The sequence below is a fragment of the Prionailurus bengalensis genome, chromosome A2 (genome assembly GCF_016509475.1).
Source record: "Prionailurus bengalensis isolate Pbe53 chromosome A2, Fcat_Pben_1.1_paternal_pri, whole genome shotgun sequence".
In the NCBI taxonomy this organism is placed as follows: Eukaryota; Metazoa; Chordata; class Mammalia; order Carnivora; family Felidae; genus Prionailurus; species Prionailurus bengalensis.
The window spans coordinates 17,175,104-17,194,411 of NC_057348.1; the positions used below are offsets into that span (position 1 = coordinate 17,175,104).

A 19,308-nucleotide genomic window follows, 5' to 3' on the forward strand; every position below is an offset into this window, starting at 1 on the left:
TCCAGAAACGTTCTATTTATTCACTGAAAAAGGGAGATTAGGCCTTCTTGATCAATTTCCTCCAATCTTCCCAAACTCCCTTCTCCAAAATAACACCACACTGAGAAACACGTTTGTACAAAAAAACCCCCACGTATTATTCCCACCACCCCCCTCCCCCCACAAAATTGGGTGGCTGTATTACAGGAACGAAACCAGATCAAAGACATGAAAAGAAAAAGTCACCACTTATATTGAAACATAACAGTGTTAAGAATTCAGGTATTCTGTAGAATTGTTACCAGCATAGTAAAAATATTTCCACCTGGATCTTTTAAATTTGAAAGCGATCACATTAAAGACCTGAGGTTACAAGGGACCACAGTATGAACCAGAATTCCATTTTCCTTCTAAGAACCCAGTGGAAAAGGTAAGTATTTGGAATGAGTTTCCTTTGGGAAAGACTGGCAGGAAATAGGGAAAAAAAACCCTGGCCACTGTCAAAAGGCACTGGGATCTTTCTGGAGGCAAATGCATTGGAATCAAACTCCAGCAGGAACGAGCTCATTTCCACTCCGAGAGTCTAGAACACACACACAAAAGGAACAAGGTCTCCTTGGTTCCAGTACTCTGATGGTAACCGGGGCTACCTGGTTAGAGGCAACACCTGAGGGTTTGAAAGGCAAATTTTAATTGTGGTTTTATTTATTTTTTTGCTTTCTGATACTAAGAGAAAAAGTTGAGGTGTTTTACAAATACCTCCCTACATCCTCTCATATGTAAAGCTTTACAGAATATATAGAAAAAGATACCCAAAAGGTGTTCCACTTTGCATTCTAAATAATGAAACTGCCACTTGAGAGTGTGACATGAAGAGGCCAGGTGCTTTGGAAATCAAGCTCCACCAAACACACCCTTCCCCCATCCTCAGAAGGATAGAAGGCAGGAAGGACAAGAGAAAACCAAGAACTCTCAAGTCATTCATCAGCAGGGGTTGAAATGGGCTCAAGTTAAGGCATTTTTGTGGCTCTTCCTCTGGAATGGCATTCCAATCTCCCACTCCGAGTACCCCAGCCCTCAAAAGCATGATGCTCTGATTGCCAACTGGGTTCCTTGGTACCCCCAGCATCTCCTTGACAACCCTGACAGATGGAATGTGAGATCTCAGAAAGGGAAGGGAGAAGGTATGAGAGGCCATTGATCCTGCCCCACTTCTCCAATCCCATCCCAAACCTAAAGTACCGCTTCACTAAACCCCACTCACCCTGGACTGCAAGAGGTAGTTTGGGGACTTGAACCCCCAGCCATCCTAACCAAGTTCCATGAGCTAGAATGTTTAAAACTATCTACTTACTTTTTTCTTTTTTTTTTTTCCCGTTTTAAAGGTTTTTTGAAAGAGGGGAAAAAAAGAATGAGTGTACAAAGCAGTGAATAGTGGACTAGACTCATTCGATAGTCATTGCCCTAGACTCCTACAGCTTTCCTGGCTAGTCTAGGGAACTAAGGAAGCCTCCCCAAATCCCTCCCCCAAACCAACAAACCATCTGCATAGAAAGCCAAACCGGTGGGCCAGGGATGGAGTGGGTCTGCTCTAACGCTTGTGCGCTACCCTACCAGGGACTGAAGGGGCGTGTTCCGCTACTCAGGGTGGAGGTCCCTCATGGTCCTTGCTGGGAATAAAATCAGTGGGGTCCCTTCCCCATCTCTTCGAATTTTGGTGCGTCTGTGTGGGGCAGAAGTCTCATGAAACTTCACCATCAGCACCAATCTCAGCTCAGGTTAGCAGAAATAAGGTCACTTATAATGCCTTTAGGTATGTTCCTTTTGGCTATTCCCTCTGCCCATCACCATTTTTTTGGTTCCTATTAACTTAGGATGCTCTCGTTTAAAGCAACAATGACAAAAGAAAAAAAAAAGATAATGATTATAAAGCATTATCCACATAAGACAAAGCAAAAAACTGTGGGGGAGCCAAAATGACAGACATCAAAATCTAATGCTGACAGGACCTGCGGAGAAACTGTACGCATACCCCACACCAGGCTGTGGGGGATGCGGGCTACTGTCAGGATGACCAGGGCACACTGTCACCATAAGCCTCTCCTTGTGTACTGGCTGAGGAACTAACACAAGAGGTGCCAGAGCATGGAGAGGGCTGGCAAGAGGAATGGGGAAATATGGGATGCGTGCTTGGGGCTGTGAGGAGAAAAATCCTAAAAGAAACCCAAGGAAGCTGAGGAACACAAGTCTCGTCATCCGCACTCCAGCCGGTGGCGCCGGGCGTGGACGCGGCCTGCATCTTCCAGGCTAGGGGGCGGCCGAGGCTGGTGGGCCTGGAGCAGGAGGCGGAGGGACTCCATCCGTGGGCGGCGGAGGCGGTGGCGGCTGCTGCGGCGGAGGGGCATCTGCAAACACAGCCAAGAGGGACTCGTCATTGCTGGAAACGCAACGGCTTGGGGAAGAGCCCGTTCAGAGAGAAATGCCACAGGAAGTAATTTTCCTCGCAGCAGGCAATTAACACAGACTTTGTGGCACTGCCGCCACTGCGGTCTGCGCAGTTCAGGTTCACTGGCCCTCCAGGTCCCCGCTCAGGTGCTGGGGTGTCTGAATCTGTCCCAACCTCCTCCAAGGCGAGGCCCACCCCTTCCAAGAACCACTCCAGACCTTGTCAGAACTTAAGTGTATTTTGAGTTTATTGCATTTTGATGGTTCTAATTGTTATTTCTTCAGTTAAATGATAAGCTCCTTCCTGGGCAAGTTCTGTGTCTTCTTTCTCTCACAGTGCCTGGCCTAGGTGGGCACAAAATAGATTATCAATAACTTCTTGTTGATTTAAGTGTCTCCACCAGGGCCAGAGAGCTTCACTCGAGGCGGCTGCTCACAAGGTGGACAGTCCTGGGATGCCCCACAGCTCCTGAACTGCAGTCCTTGGATTTTTGGCCAAAACTAGGTCAGGTCCTGAAGGGAACAATTAGTATCAGTGTCTGGGGCTCTTTCCTATTTCAACTTTAGCTGCTTAGCGTACAAAGGAACCCTAGAGATTATTTAATCCAGGGCTTTTAAAACCTCTTGATTTTGTCAGAAATAAAAACATATGAAACAAATAAATAATTCAAGCACAGCCTTGCTCACCGGTCAGTTCATCCAACCTTCCCCCCAAGAGATTGCCACCAAACTGCCAAAGCTCTTCAAAGCTCTGAGAGAGAGCCCACTGGTCAAATCTCTTGAGTCCTCTTTTCAGGGGGGGAGACTAAGGCCTGAAGGGAGGAAGCACCCTGGCCGAGGAGGCCTGCCTGGTACCCAACAGCCAAGTCAGGGGCTCAGAATCCCTGAAACGCTCACTTGTGGCAGGTAGTGGGGACCTGAAACCCTCCATATTCTCAAGGTGCTCCCCTGACGGCCCTTCAGGATGAAATCCTGGACAGTGGTAAAGACCAGTGATATCAGCTCTTGCAACTGGGATGGCAAAATGGGCAAGTCTCCTGGCAGGCTGACACATTTGCCTACCATCTGTAAGTTAACGATGTGAAGGTTCTCTTGCCAAGGAAAAGAAGTATCCCTATACTACAACCTCTGACCGGGACTCAAAGGAGATCATTTTTTCTATTGTCATGATCCTATACCCAGCTACACGGCTTTCTTCCATGCTCCCACACTATCTTAGTCCCTAGGGGCCCAGAGAGAAAGGAGATGCGCTTTTGTGCAGCCTGCCTCCTGGCCCTGTGAAGCCTCCCTGAGCGCTGCAGCGCACTCCAGGCACTTTGTGGTAAATCCTGTATACCACTATCCACTTGTTCGTTTCTTGTTTTCCCAACTACAGCTCCTGGAGACTAGGAATTCTTGAGACCTTGCTCTCGGTACCGTCAATAGGAGTTGACTCCTTGGCACATATGTGAACATCTAAATGAACCAGGACTAAAGACGTGGCTGGGTTATCTGGCCACTACTGACTGCATTTTGGGACCATTCTGAGAAGATCTACAGGAGTAAAGGACAGGTCAGAGCTTCTGAAGCAGTCTTCTGGAGGCCAGGAGTGGGGGAGAGCAAGGAACTGGCTTCATACACCTGCCAGACACACACTGTGTCTTCTCCATGGAGTCTGCTGGGACCTCCTGTTCCTTCTCAACACAGCCCCTCAATACTCCCTCCTTAGTCTAAGTTGCTACTACCGCCATCCCAGAGTAGATATGAGAAACTTGTTATTTCTGCCCTAAACTGTTTTTTTCTTTCTTTGACCCTCCAATTTTGAAACCTGTGTCCATAGAGGCTCCTGTAGGAAAACAACTAGCAGCTCAGTATGTCTAATAAGATTCAAGCTAGACCGGCTTAAATAGGAGCAGGCGAGGAATGACCTTTTGGCCTCCCCACAGACCTCAGGGTCCAGAGTGCAGGCCACAAAGGTTATGGCACATGCAGCCAAATGCTGCAAGCATTTGCACTCGTCACCTGTGCACCTGCTCATCAGGGGCGGTGAAGAGCATGGACCACAGATCGATCTTCTGGAATCCCTGTCACAGGCTGCACTGTCCACGGACCTGCCACACTATAGATAATCTAGAGAACAAAGCCTTTGTCCCTTGTCTCCAGCCCTCCCAGAGAGACCCTAGGGTGATGCTTCCCCCCACCACGCTACTTACACATGCCGTTAGGTGCCGTGAGGGGTACCCGGGGTCCTAAGATGTTTCCTGGCATTGGAGGCATACCGGGAGGGGCTGGGCCACTCCCAGGCGGGTGGATGTTGGCTGCAACGGTGGGAATCATGCGGCCTGGCATGGGCTGCCCAGGGATCATGGAACCTGGGCCTGGTATCTGACCTGTGGAAAGAGATTTAAAGTATTAAGGTAAGTGTACTAGGAAGAAAGGGATCAATTCAATGCCCAAGAATGCTAAATACAAATACCTAACCCTCCAAAGGATTTGAAATACCAAAAGAACAATAATCTGTAATAATCTCTATGCCCAGATTTTCATTTTTTGGAAGAGGAGAAGGATAATGGGGCATCTATGGAGTGAATGACTAGCCTAAACACTGGTATAGGCAGGCAGCTGAAGAATCATTACAAGAAAAAGACCCTAAAAAAAAGCTGTCATTTTGGTTACTTTGGGTGGACAGTGGTCATACATCTTCCTGAGGACACAAAATACCAAGGACAGACCACAGGGGATGGAGAGGACTTTAACAGCACATCAGTGCATAGTCTGAGGATAGCAGCTCAGTTAAGAATGAGCTTTACACATGGGCTTTGTGGGAGGAAATATCTGAAAAGGTACTGGTCACAACTGAAATCAACATTATAAAGCGATTCTGACCAGAATCTCCAAGTCCTGTCCACAAAAAAGTCTCTCCTTCAAAACCCCACCATGAAGCACCGGCCCCAGAGAACCACAGTGGTGGTGGTTGTGGGGGATTAGCAAGAAAAATGGATAATACCTTCATCTCTTTCTACTGGTTTGAAATTGACAAACGGAGACATTATACACAAGAACAGTAAAATACCTCCTTGTCTGCAGTTTCACACTGAGCCTTCAGGACTTTCAGAAAACATTTTCTGTAGAGCCAGATAGTAAATATCTGGACCTTGCAGATCATATGGTCTTGTTCACAGCTTTTCTTATTAACTAATTAGTTAAGTTTTGAAGGAGAGGGGAGGGGCGGAGAGAGAATCCCAAGCAGGCTCTGCACGGTCAGTGGGGAGTTCGATGCAGGGCTTAAACTCATGAACCGTGAGATCATAACCTGAGCCGAAATCAAGAGTTGGACACTTAACCGACTGAGCTACCCAGGTGCTTTTCAACTTTGCCACTGTAGGTAGCATGAAGGCAGTTACAGATGGCATACGGGTGTTGTATAATAGGTGAGACTGAGTCTCAAATATTTATGGACTCTGAAATGTGTTATTTCATGTAATCTTCATATGATATAAATATTTTTCTTTTGAGTCCCCCACCCGTGCCATTTAAACTGTAAAAACCATTCTTAGCCTGTGGTCCATACAAAAACAGGAGATGGGCCAGGTTTGGTCTGCAGATTGTAGTTTGCCAATCCTGCTTTAGATATGAGTATTTTCTCTTAAACTCAGAAGTTTGGCTGCCAGGCTTGGTTTTAAAGGGCCACAAGCAAAGGAGACTAGTTTAATGGGGACAAACCAAGGTTGAAGCACTCTTTTGCATGTGCATATGAACTCTACATACATGTAGGTAAATTATAGTCTCTACAGAATAAGGAAAGAGAATCTACGGTTTTGTGTTTATAAATCTAGGGATTTCAGTATCTCTGTAAGGTCAGCTGTATGAAACTAAATACAGGTTTCGGGGCACCTGGCTGCCTCAGTTAGTGAAGTGTGCGACTCTTGATCTTCGAGTTGTGGGCTTGAGCCCCATGATGGGCATAGAGATTATTTTAAAAACAAATAAAAATTTAAACAAATTTAACAAAGGAGGCACCTGGGTGACTCAGTCAGTTGAGTGTCTGACTCAATTTTGGCTCAGGTCATGATCCCAGTGTTGTGGGATCAAGCCCTACATTAGTTAGGCTCTGCACTGAGCATGGAGCCTGCTTGGGATTCCCTCCTCTCCCTCTGCCCTCCTCCCCCACTCACGTGCTCTTTCTCTAAATGGAAAGAGAGAAAGAAAGAAAGAAAGAAAGAAAGAAAGAAAGAAAGAAAGAAAGAAAGAAAGAAAAAATTAAATACAGGTTTCTAGACATAGTTCTGAGACAGCTAGAAGTAAGAATGCTTGAGGTCCAATCTTGGAAAATTTGGGAGATGGGACTATCTGATAGTTAATGGTCAATTAAAACAGACAGAGCGGGGTGCCTGGGTGGCTCAGTCGGTTGAGCGTCTGACTTCAGCTCAGGTCATGGTTTCACAGTTTGTGAGTTTGAGCTCTGCATCAGGCTCTGTGCTGACAGCTCAGAGCCTGGAACCTGCTTCAGATTCTGTGTCTCCCTCTCTCTCTGCCCTCCCCCACTTGTGCTCTATCAAAAATAAATAAACATTACAAAAATAATAAAAAAATAAAACATACAGAGCAGTACTGGAGACAACTTAAGGGATGTCCTCTGTCACTGTTTAGAAAAAGCCCTGTCTTAAGAAAGACGTACAAAGCTTCAAGCCTCACACCATCTATTTCCAGTGTCTGTTCTCCGACCTAGGTAGGACCCAGACAAAGGAGGCCCTCACTACAGGGGTAGCAGTGAAGAGAACTCCGGAGGTTCAAGGGTCAGGGAAGAGTGGTCCACTGTCTCTGGGGGACAATTTTTGTAAAGCAAAGTATACCAACATCGTGCCTCAGAATAAACGGGACAGCAAGCTTTGGGCCCTGAGGCCCACCTTTCTGAGCTCTATAATGCAATCATTTGAGAGCCCAGCAGAGGAGTCTCCAAGGTCCATCCACTGGAGGACAGCTTGGTCAAATCGCTTCAGAGGAGGCAAGAGCAGCTACTGGGCCTACTTCTGGTCTGACACTGCCACCCACTCTTATACCAACTGACCATCAGAGCCAAATGCTGTTGGGTGCCCATACCACAGTGCGAGGACACATACAGATAGTGATGAGGAGCCTATCAACTTAGGGAATGAAATGGGGATGAAAGGAAGAATATGTCATACATCATACATCCCATAGATGTACAGGGGTAGCAGTGTGCTGGAAGAGGAAAACAACAGAAGGAGCAAGCCAAAACACCTGGAACCTTCCAGTCAACTTAGACAATCTTGTGGATGACCTGGGATTTTAGATGATGTGCAATAAACTGAAGGAGGGGGTTAGAGATAGGACAACAGCAGATTTTCCTAAGCACAAGGCCCAGCCTGAGTTAAGCAATCAGAAAATAACATGAGTGTCACTCCTATTACTCCTGAGAGCTGCCACTTGGTTGTAGCATCTTTCTACCTGCTGTTCCCTGAGGTACCTGAATCACTTTATTACCCATCACCTGCACTTCGCTGAGGAGCAGCAGGCTCAAAAAGGTTAAGAAAAACATACTCAGGTTAGGGCCATGCTACCCACGGTCTGTCTGATAGGACTCAGCAAAGGGGCTGGATGAGCCCTGCACAGAGAATGGGGACTTATTTATTTCTGAGAGAGAGATAGAGAGAGAGAGAGACACACACACACGCTCACGCATGAGTCGGGGAGAGGCAGAGAAAGAGAAAGAGACAGAGAATCTGAAGAGGGCTCTGTGCTGACAGCAGAGAGCCCCATGCAGGGCTCGAACTCACAAACTGTGAGATCATGACCTGAGCTAACGTCAGACACTTACCCAACTGAGCCACCCAAGTGGCCCCTGGTGAAAGGTTTTGGAAGAGGGAGGAATGTGGGGCTCATGGCCTGTGTGGAGAGCTTTCAGAAGGGATACAGAGGAGTTGGAGCCTAAAGCAGAGAAAAAAAGCTTCTGCAGAGAACCAAGGGCTGTGTGAGGGCAGGAAGTGTAGATAAGAGTAGGAGCTTAGGGGGGGGTGGGGGACAGCACCCCACAGGCAACCTGGGGTTGGGTGAGAGAGTGAGGCTGAGGGCAAGCATACAGGGAAGAATTCAGCGGGCAGAGTGCAGCGGGGATGAAGTGGACAAGACAGGCAAGGACTCCTGCTCTGGGAAAGAGAGACATGGGACTGGCCACCCAGTGAGTGGAGTGTGATGAGGTGGGGTGCAGGGAAGGTACCGAACTCTTGAAGGTTCCCACGGGCAGTGCCCCAGACTTCTGAGTCAGGGCCAGTCCTCTGCCGCTGTTCAAGAGGCTGTGACTTTTAGGAGATGCTCTTCCAGCACCTCTACTGCCATGTACCCGAACTAGGCCACTACTAAAAGTCATCATCTGCTCTGGAGTCTAAGTCTCTACAAGTCATTGTTAAAGGTATTCTGGTGGTGTGACAGGGAGACAGCAGACTTTTGTTGTTGAAGGCAGGAGGCCCGCTTTTAAGCCTTGGACTTTTACTATTTTTTTAATTTTTAAAATTTTTAGAGAGACAGAGAGCATGAGTTAGGGAGAAGGGCAGAGAGGGAGGGGGGAGGGATGGAGGAGGAGCAGGAGGAGGAGGAGGAGGAGGAGAAGGAAGAGGAGAAGGAGGAGGAGGAGAAGGAGGAGGAGGAGGGAGAGAGAGGGAGAGGGAGAGGGAGAGAGGGAGAGGGGGAGAGGGAGAGGGAGGGAGAGGGAGAGGGAGGGAGAGGGAGGGAGGGGGAGGGAGGGAGGGGGAGGGAGGAAGGGAGAGGGAGGTAGGGAGAGGGACAGGGAGGGAGGGGGAGGGAGGGAGGGGGAGGGAGAGGGAGGGAGGGAGAGGGAGAGGGAGGGAGGGAGGGGGAGAGGGAGGGAGGGAGGGGGAGAGGGAGGGAGGGAGGGGGAGAGGGAGGGAGGGAGAGGGAGAGGGAGGGAGGGAGAGGGGGAGGGAGGGAGGGAGAGGGAGAGGGAGGGAGGGAGGGAGGGAGAGGGAGAGAGGGAGAGGGAGAGGGAGGGAGGGAGAGGGAGAGGGAGGGAGAGGGAGAGGGAGAGGGAGAGGGAGAGGGAGAGGGAGAGGGAGGGAGAGGGAGGGAGAGGGAGAGGGAGGGAGGGAACCTCTCAATTCTAACCTCGAGATGAAACACTTTTCATGGAGCTGTGGTCAATGGAAGCCAAGTGCTAGACCAGCCAATACAGCCCGTGTCTATCAGTGGGTACAAGCTGCCTCCTGCTTCCAAATTCAACCTGGACAAGAGGCCTCAAGCAAGCGGGAAGAACATTTTGCCTGCCCTTCTCAGATCTCTCTCCAGGAAACTGAAGGCAATAGTGAAGCATGCCTTTACAAAAAAAGGGCAGAACGAGTCCTGGTGAGGGAGGAAGAAGAGCGAGCAAGCAGGTATGTGTTCACAGAAATGGCAGGATACACGACTGTGCAGTCCCAACTGCTTCTTATTTTCAGCAGGCCAGAGCTTTAGGCTTTGACATGAAGGACAAGATTGCCCCACCTCCTGGATCACCAGTGGGCATCCCTGTCAGTAGCCACCCAGTACCATCCTCAACAAGGAAAGTACAGATGGAACTAACCAGACTGGAAAACTAAACAGTGTGATCTCACTTCCACTTCACCCCACCTGAGACGAGTGTTCTTGGGCAAGTCACTGAGGATGCCCAGAGCCTCGGCCTGCAGATTATATAGAGTGAAGCTAGATATCTGCCCCCTCTCACCGTATGACTTTCTGTATCATCAAGGAAATGGCTTGTTATAGTGCCTTATTATGTCACTGGCTTTTCCAACATGTTATGAGAGCAAATATTTTCATTTTATAGACCGGAAACAGAATTTGTAAGAGGCATCAGATCCAAGTCTTCTGACTCTAAATCAAATTCTCTATCATACTATTCTTTGCTCAAATGAAACAGTTCATGTGAAAGGACTTAACAGAACAGTCAGCATTAGAAAATAAAAATCAGGTGTGCCTGGGTGGCTCAGTAGGTTGAGTGTCCTACTCTTGATCTCAGTTTAGGTCTTGATCTCAGAGTCGTGAGTTCAAGCCCAGTGTTGGGCTCTGTGCTGGGTGTGAAGCCTACTTAAAAGAACAAAACCAAAAACACACAAAACAATTAAGGTGTATACCTTAGTTCCAGCCACCACGTTTTCTTCTTTGCTATCATAAGACCACTCTGCTTCCTGCAGTAAGTTTTTCTTTTTTTTTTAAACTTTATTTATTTTTGAGACAAAGAGAGACAGAGCATGTATGGGGGAGGGTCAGAGAGAGGGAAACACAGCATCTGAAACAGGCTCCAGGCTCTGAGCTGTCAGCACAGAGCCCAATGCGGGGCTCGAACTCACGGACTGAGAGATCATGACCTGAGCCAAAGTCGGCTGCTTAACTGACTGAGCCACCCAGGTGCCCCCTGCAGTAAGTTTTTAATTTAACAAACACATTTTGGCCCCCTGCAAAATGGTGGCCAAGGGCTGGCTGGTGACCCCCAAACAGATATGGACATGTTCCAATACCTGGAACCTGTAAATGCAGCCATCTTTGCAAATGTGATTAAGTTAAAGGTCCTGAGATGAGAAGATCACCCTGGATTATCTTGATGGGCCCTAAATCCAATGACAAGTGTCCTTATAAGAGACACATGGCCACAAGCCAGGGAATGCCACCAGCCATCAGAAGCTGGAAGAGGCAAGGAAGAGACTATCCCCTAAGACCCCTGAAGAGAGCAAGCCTTCCTAGATTATGAACTTCTAGCTCTTAGAACGGAGGCAACACATGTCTATTGTTTTAAGTCACCAAGTTTGTGAAAGGGGAAGACATAAAGACTGAGTCACTCGCCAATGTCATAAAGTGTGTAAACAGGAGAGCCCAGATCTGACTTGGGTACTGTGGCTCCAGAGATGGTGTTTGTACTGCAGTGCACCCTGTGGATGAGGGTCTGGAGGAGGGGATCCATCCTTTGTCCAGCAGACTGTGTGATGCAATCCTTGCTGCTACTAAACCGATGGGTCCGTTCTCTGACCCACACCCAGCTCCAGAGAGAAACAATTCTCCAACCAGCAGCTCGGTGTGGGAGTTCCAGCAGGGAAACAAGCTATTCAGGAAACAATCTGGGAAAGAGGAGAATCGACTGCAGATTGACACAGACCCATGAGGTGATGCCTACCCAACATGCACTGGGCTATGGCTGCAGGCTCTTGCCATCAGGGCCCAGTGGTGCCATTTCCGAAGCTAGGTGCTCAGTGGCAGTGGCCTGTTTACCTATTTCCCTATTTCTTTACGGCAACAAGCTGTGATAGGGCAGCTTTAGGGTTTTCCCAGGGCATAAACCCAATGGCTGCAAAAAAACTTCTTTTCTTGATCTAAATCCTGAAGCCTTCTGAAAACCAAAGTTTTCCTACTTTCCTGTCATAGCAGGGCAAGAAAGCCACTGAGACACAGATGTACAGGGTACAAGAGAACAATAGTTCCTTGAGAGAGGTGGCAGCAGACAGGAAGGATCAGAGGAAAAATAGTTGACTTCTACTTAGGCAGACAAACACTTCTCAGGAAAGGAAGGGGCATGAAGAGCAGTCAATATCCATCCAGAGGTTACTGCTGTCACGCTATACAACTCACGGTGTGGGTGCATCTAGGGCAATGCATTTAGGGAACAGATAGCAGGAGACAAGGATGTCATTCTCAGTCAGGGTCTACCATTTGCCAGGCAATGACAGCTATCTTATTGAAATCTCTGGGCTGTCAGGCAGACTGGAAGACAGAAAGAGCCCAGTTTCAAGATAAGGAAATGAAGTCTCAGAGAGACTATGTAATTTGGCCCCAAATCCCAAGAACAGAGACAGAGAAGATTCAAACTCAGGTCTGTCTGCTCCCAAGGCTCGTTCTCTTTTCCTTAACACCTACACTACCTTACCTTGATGGAGGAGCTCTCTTCTTGGAAAAGATGTTTTCTAACATAAAATTTGAAATGGGGCAGAATTTAAGAGGACTGGTAAGAGAACAGAATCAATTTCTCGAAATACAAACTCTGTCCTCTTGAAATCTAAACATTCCTGTGTTCTTTCTGGTGTCTGACAAAGCTCTTATCACTTTTACAAGGATGACAATGTCTGAAAGTACTTTCATGACCTTTTACTAAACAGGAAGAGATCTGGCCCACATGAACGTGAAATGCACAGGAGTAGACCTTATGAAGCAAAAAACGGTGCACTTGTATGTGTCTTCCAGGAAAAAAAAAAAAAAATTCAGGTATCTCCTTCCCTGGTAGAGAGGGAGGTGAGAGAGACAGACGACATGAGGCTTTGAGACAGCAGCATCAAAGCAAAAACTGGTGGGAGTTTGACCTACATACAAGCTCTAAAACACACACACACACCCCAAAAACAGCAGGCATCCAAAGCCTGAAAAATGGAAAGGTTTGCTAAAATTAGGTTTAGCCTAGTGGAAAAATCCCTCACACTCTCTCAGGTTTATTAGCTCTTTTACTAAAGCATGATACCCAACATGCCCGGTGGAATATTTAAGGATTTTTATTTTTGGGGATGGGAGAGGCAGGTGGCAGAAGAACATGAAACTAGGAAAGGAAACTCGTGAATTTCCAATCTTGAACACATTTCATTGCTCCGTTTCTAACTGTCCACAACACATCCACTGGCTGAGTGCCCCGGAGAACGGAAATAACACAATCGGGGCCAAGTGAGGGGAAGCCCAGGCTCCTAGGGGACTCCTCCTTCTGCAGAGCTTCCGGGGGGGGGGGGGGGGGCGCCTGCAACAGACATTCTTTGTTGAAGACTGGGTCCTCACTGTTCTCTTTGTAAGGGGAACCTGCTACTCCGGAAAGTGGCTCAGGATCCTTGTTATCCACATGACGCAAGCAGGACTGAAGGCCCAGCAGATACTAAAAACTTGGCCAATGTGATGAGCCATTCCTTTTTCCTTTTTGGTGTGGGGCTGGGAGTTCAGGGGGTGGGCTGGGAAGGGATGACTGGTTGGAATCCTTTCCTAAGCACCGTTTCTCACGGGTAGGGTTGTGTACGTGAGTCTAACCTGGGGGTTTAAAAGTCAAGTGACTAATGCCTTGGTGGAAATTTCCTTAAACAACCAACTTTTTACTAATTCTAGTTTTATCATTAAAACATCATCTATACCATGTCTGAGTTCTCATCAATTCAGACCAATTCCTATTCTGGTTTTTTAAGGCACTTCTAAAAATTCTACTGTTAATCATGAGGAAACCATAAAGGTATTTAAGCCAGTGTGTCCTTTTCCTTTTCACACACAGAGGCTTCCTCAATGCAGGCAGCTCATTCCAGATCCATGAAAATTCCAGAGTGCTTCATTTACTATAAATGCCCAGGGGAAAGGAGGGCAGAGCTTACACCACACCTATGTACTAGATTTTTGTCATTTCCTTTTGACTCAACTCACTGACACGTCATGCTCCTTTAAGAATGGGCCGAGGCCTGGGGCACCTGGGTGGCTCAGCTGGTTAAGCATCCAACTTCAGCTCATGATCTCAAGGTCCATGGGTCTGAGCCCTGCATTGTGCCTGATGCTGACAGCTCAGGGCCTGGAGCCTGCTTGGATTCTGTGTCTCCCTCTCTCTCTCTCTGTGCCTCCCCTGCTCTGTCTGTCTCTCTCTCAAAACTTAAGAAACATTAAAAAAAAAAAAAAAAAAAAAAAAAAGAATAGGCTGAAGTCCTTGGGAGTACTGACCACTTTACATTAAAAGAGACCTTCACTTGGGGCACCTGGGTGGCTCAGTCGGTTGAGCATCCAACTTCAGCTCAGGTCATGATCTCACAGCTCGTGGGTTCGAGCCCTGCATCGGGCTCTGTGCTGACAGCTCGGAGCCTGGAGCCTGCTTTGGATTCTGTGTCTTCCTCTCTCTCTGCCCCTAAGCCACTCGCATTCTGTCTCTGTCTCTCTCAAAAATAAATAAATATTAAAAAAAAAAAAATTTAAAAGAGACCTTCACAGGAACATGACAGGACAGTCCACTCACCACTGTTGTTCAACATAGTACTGGAAGTCCTAGCTTCGCAATCAGACAACAGAAAGTAATAATAGCCATACAAATTGGCAAGGAAGAAGTCAAATTTTCACTCTTCACAAATGACATGATACTCTACTTGGAAAACCCGAAAGACTCCACCAAAAAACTATTAGAACTGGGGCGCATGGGTGGCTCAGTCGGTTGAGCATCCGACTTCAGCTCAGGTCATGATCTCACAGTCCGTGAGTTCGAGCCCCACGTTGGGCTCTGTGCTGACAGCTCAGCTCCTGGAGCCTGCTTTGGATTCTGTGTCTCCCTCTCTCTCTCTCTGCCCCTAACCCACTTGCATTCTGTCTCTCTCAAAATTAAATAAACATTAAAAAACTACTAGAACTTATACATGAATTCAGCAAAATCTCAGGATATAAAATCAACATACAGAAATTGGTTGCATTTCTATACACGAATAATGAAGCAGCAGCAGGAGAAATCAAGGAATCGATGCCATTTATGACTGCACCAAAAACCATAAGATACATAGGAATAAACCTTACCAAAGACATAAAAGATCTGTACGCTGCAAACTATAGAACGAAACTGAAGAAATGAAAGAAATTGAAGAAGGGGCACCTGCATGGATGGCTCTGTCAGTTGAGCGTGCAACTCTTTATTTTGGCTCAGGTCATGATCTTACAGTTCGTGGGTTTGAGCCCCATATCGGCTCTGTGCTATCCGCACAGAGTCTGCTTGGGATTCTCATCTCTTCTCTCTGCTCCTCCCCTGCTCGTGCTCTCCCTCTTAAAGTAAATAAATAAATTTTTTTAAAAAGTTAAAGAAGCCACAAAGAAATAGAAAGACATTTCATGTTCATGGATCAGAAGAACAAACATTGTTAAAATGCCTCTACTACCCAAAGCAATCTACACCTTCAGTGCAATCCCTATCAAAGTAACACCAGCATTCTTCACAGAGCTAGAACAAACAATTATAAAATTTGTATGGAATTAGAAAAGACCCTGAATAGCTCAAGTAATGTTGAAAAAGAAAACCAAAGCTGGAAGCATCATAATTCCAGACTTAAAGCTGTATTACAAAGCCATAATCATCACAAAGTCAGTATGGTACTGGCACACAGATGCACAGATGAACAGAAAAGAGTACAGAACTCAGAAATGGACCACAGCTATATGGCCAACTAATCTTTGACAAAGCAGGAAAGAATATCCAATGAAAAAAGACGGTCTCTTCAGCAAATGATGCTGGGGAAACTGGATACCAACATGCAGAAAAATGAAATTGGCCCACTCTCTTAGACCATACCAAAAAAAAAAAAAAAAAAAAAAAAAAAAAGGATGCAAGACCTAAATGTGAGACAGGAAACCATCAAAATCGTAACCTCTTTGACTTTAGCCACAGCAATTTCTTACTAGACATGTCTGTGGAGGCAAGGGAAACAAAAGCAAAAATGAACTACTGGGACCTCATCAAGATAAAAAGCTTCTGCACAGTGAAGGAAACAATCAACAAGACTAAAAGGCAACTGACGGAATGGGAGAAGATATTTGCAAATGACATATTAGATAAAGGGTTAATATCCAAAAATCTATAAAGAACTTATCAAACTCAACAACCAAAAAACAAATAATCCAGTGAAGAAATGGGCAGAAGACGTGAATAGACACTTTTCCAAAGAAGACATCCAGATGGAAAACAGATACATGAAAAGATGCTCAACCATCAGGGAAATACAAATCAAAACCACGATGAGATAGCACCACACATCTGTCATAATAGCTAAAAGTAACAACTCAGGAAACAACAGATGTTGGTGAGGATGCAGAAAGAGGAGAACCCTCTTGCACCGTTGGTGGGAGTGCAAACTAGTGGCAATGTAATCTGGAAAACAGTATGGAGGTTCCTCAAAAAATTAAAAAATAATAGAACTTCCCTATGACCCAGCAATTGCTCTACTAGGTATTTATCCAAAGTATAAAAAAATGCTGATTTGAAGGGGTACATGCACCCCAATGTTTATGGCAGTGCTATCAACAATAGCCAAATTATGGAAGGAGCCCAAATGTGCATTGACTGATGAATGGACAGGCATACACACACACACACACACACACACACACACACACACACACACACACACACGGAATATTACTCGGCAATCAAAAAGAATGAAATCTTGCCATTTGCAACAACGTGGATGGAACTAGAGTGTATTACGCTAGGCGAAAGAGGTCAAAGACAAATATCATGATTTCACTCGTATATGGAATTTAAGAAACAAAACAGATGAACATAGGGGAAGGGAAGGAAAAATAAGATAAAAATGGAGAGAGAGGCAAACCTTAAGAAACTCTTACATACAGAGGAGAAACTGAGGGTTGCTGGAGGGAAGTGGGTGAGAGGATGGGCTAGATGGGTGATGGGCATCAGGGAGAACACCTGTTGGGATGAGCATTGGGTGTTACATGTAAGTGATGAACCACTGGGTTCTACTCCTGAAGTGAATATTACACTGTATGTTAACTAACTTGAATTTAAATAAATAAGTTAAAAAAAAAAAATAAAGGAGATCCACACAGTCAGAGGTGCCCTCTTGGCTCAGGTAAGCAGCACAATCAAGAACACCTCAGGAACCAGCAGTCACTACCCAGGCCACTCTCCTGGTTCCCCATGTGCTGTCACTATACCCTGGTCAAAGGATACTATGTACCTGCTCAAAAACTTGTTGCTATCATGACTGTTCAACTTGTGCCATCTGGGATGGTAGTTTCACAGGGAGTACTAGTAAGGCTTGAATTTAGAAATCTCTTCATGAAATCAGTTTTCCAATTTAAATGAAAAGACGAAATGCAGTGGTGTGTATTTTATCAGATTAGCAAACCTAAAGGATGTACAAAGATGGCTGGGGCCACCTCCAGCTTCCATTTGCCCACTGTACACCAGAAACACACTACTACAGATACTTCCTTTGCCTTTTTGTTTGGTAGGGAAAGACCAACTTGGGATCCTCTGTCAGAGACAGGAACAAAACACACACACAGCTGGAGCTCCTAAGTTATTTCCAAATAATAAGATCCAAGGAAGAGCAAGGACAGCATGAAGACAGTACTTTCTTTCTATACAAAATTCTAAGGATCTGAATGAATTAAGGGGTAGTAGAGGAGGAAAACTGCAGAGGTTCAAACTAAATGCAATATATGCAGGTATGGGTTTCTACCAGCCACTTTGGGGACCAGGCCCATGCATCTGACAGCCTGGCAGATTCATGAGACTGAGCCACTATTTTTACGGGCTCTACCACTGACAGACAGTTTTGTGGAGCAAAGATTACGTGGGATTTATCTCCATAATTATACCAACTCTAAGTCAGAAGGTTGGACAAATTAACCACCCAGTGATAAATCTGTCTTGACCTTTTCACCACTTCTCCAACCTTGCTGGTTTTTCAGAGGCTGATTTCCCCTTCCTTCAGACTATAAATTCTGGCCAAATACTAAAAGCTAGCCAACTGACCTGGATAATTATCCTCAGCTCCTAAAATAAATGCTGTGGCGTGTAAACTTTTCTAGAACTTGGGAAACAATAGTTGGAAGGACCAAGCTCAGAGTTAACTGACACCTGTAGCAAATCAGACTGAAGCTGAACTTCACCTAAAACACTACCCACTTCCTTACCTGCCCTGCTTTGAAGGCCCCTTTAGTGGATTGCTAGTCTATGGTATACCAGACTCACCTGTTACAACCAGCTTTTTCTGAACTGGTGACATGAAGGCAACTTTTAACTACTGGGTTCAATTTATTGTTCTTAATTTTACTCTTTTTTTTTTTTTTTAATTTTTTTTTCAACGTTTATTTATTTTTTTTGGGGACAGAGAGAGACAGAGCATGAACGGGGGAGGGGCAGAGAGAGAGGGAGACACAGAATCGGAAACAGGCTCCAGGCTCCGAGCCGTCAGCCCAGAGCCTGACGCGGGGCTCGAACTCACGGACCGCGAGATCGTGACCTGGCTGAAGTCGGACGCTTAACCGACTGCGCCACCCAGGCGCCCCTTAATTTTACTCTTGAACACACTTGATTTAATTTTACATCTGAACTCCAGAACACTCCCACAACACAATTATGTTGAGCTGTTACAACTCTCTCACACACTGCTAGCATGTAAACTGACAGAACCGTTTTGGAACACTACTGGCAGCATCTACTAATATGAACATACACATATCCTATGACCCATTCTAGGTACTTTGGGGCACACACAACAGAAATGTATACCTATGTTTATCATATGTTCAGAGCAACACTTACCATCTGTAAGAACGAACACCAGACAGAAGCAAAACTCACTGTGTGATTCCCTCTAGATAATACTCACAACCAGCCCAACTAGTCTGTGCTGGTAGGAATCAGGACAGTTGTTGGTCCTGGAGGAAAGAAGACTGAGAGGAGTATCATGGGGGCTTCCGGGTATTGGTCACACAGGCATATTCTCTTTGTTAAAACTCACTAAATACTCATGATTTGTACCTTTTTCTTCATAGGTACATTCTATTTCAATAAAAAATTGTAAGAAAAAAGATGATCTCATGACAGATTTTTAAAAAACCAGTCTCCACATACATGCAATGATCCTTTTCTTTAAAATTCACTGAAGAAAAGCTTATTTCTGTGAGAAAGTAAAAAGAGAAAACGCCCTATTCCTATTCTAAAGGCTATTTTTATGAACTCTAGTTCCTTTGGCATGGTCTCCCTAAGAGAAATAGCTGTATCTGAATCTGCTGTAAGCCCCCTCTTAGTGCTGTCACGGGGCAGCATCGTGGGGTCACTCTGGAATCAGATGGAGCCCAGCACAAATCCCGGCTCCACCATGCAAGGTCACGTGGTCC

At 46.0% G+C, this 19,308-nt stretch overlaps 1 protein-coding gene across 4 annotated transcripts in view; it reads right to left on the reverse strand.

The window, feature by feature from the left end:
• SMARCC1 (SWI/SNF related, matrix associated, actin dependent regulator of chromatin subfamily c member 1) overlaps positions 1 to 19,308 on the reverse strand; it is a 177,755-nt gene continuing 158,447 nt past the window's right edge. For 2 of the 4 annotated variants that reach the window (XM_043587288.1, XM_043587289.1), the window contains exons 27-28: positions 4,617 to 4,793; positions 1 to 2,384 (exon numbers count right to left, since the gene is read on the reverse strand). In XM_043587288.1, coding sequence (XP_043443223.1) covers positions 2,287 to 2,384; positions 4,617 to 4,793 — 275 coding nt within the window. In that variant the 3' untranslated portion in view covers positions 1 to 2,286. Of the gene's footprint in view, positions 2,385 to 2,654; positions 2,938 to 4,616; positions 4,794 to 19,308 lie in introns of those variants that run through there. The other 2 variants (XM_043587290.1, XM_043587291.1) reach the window with 1 other exon arrangement.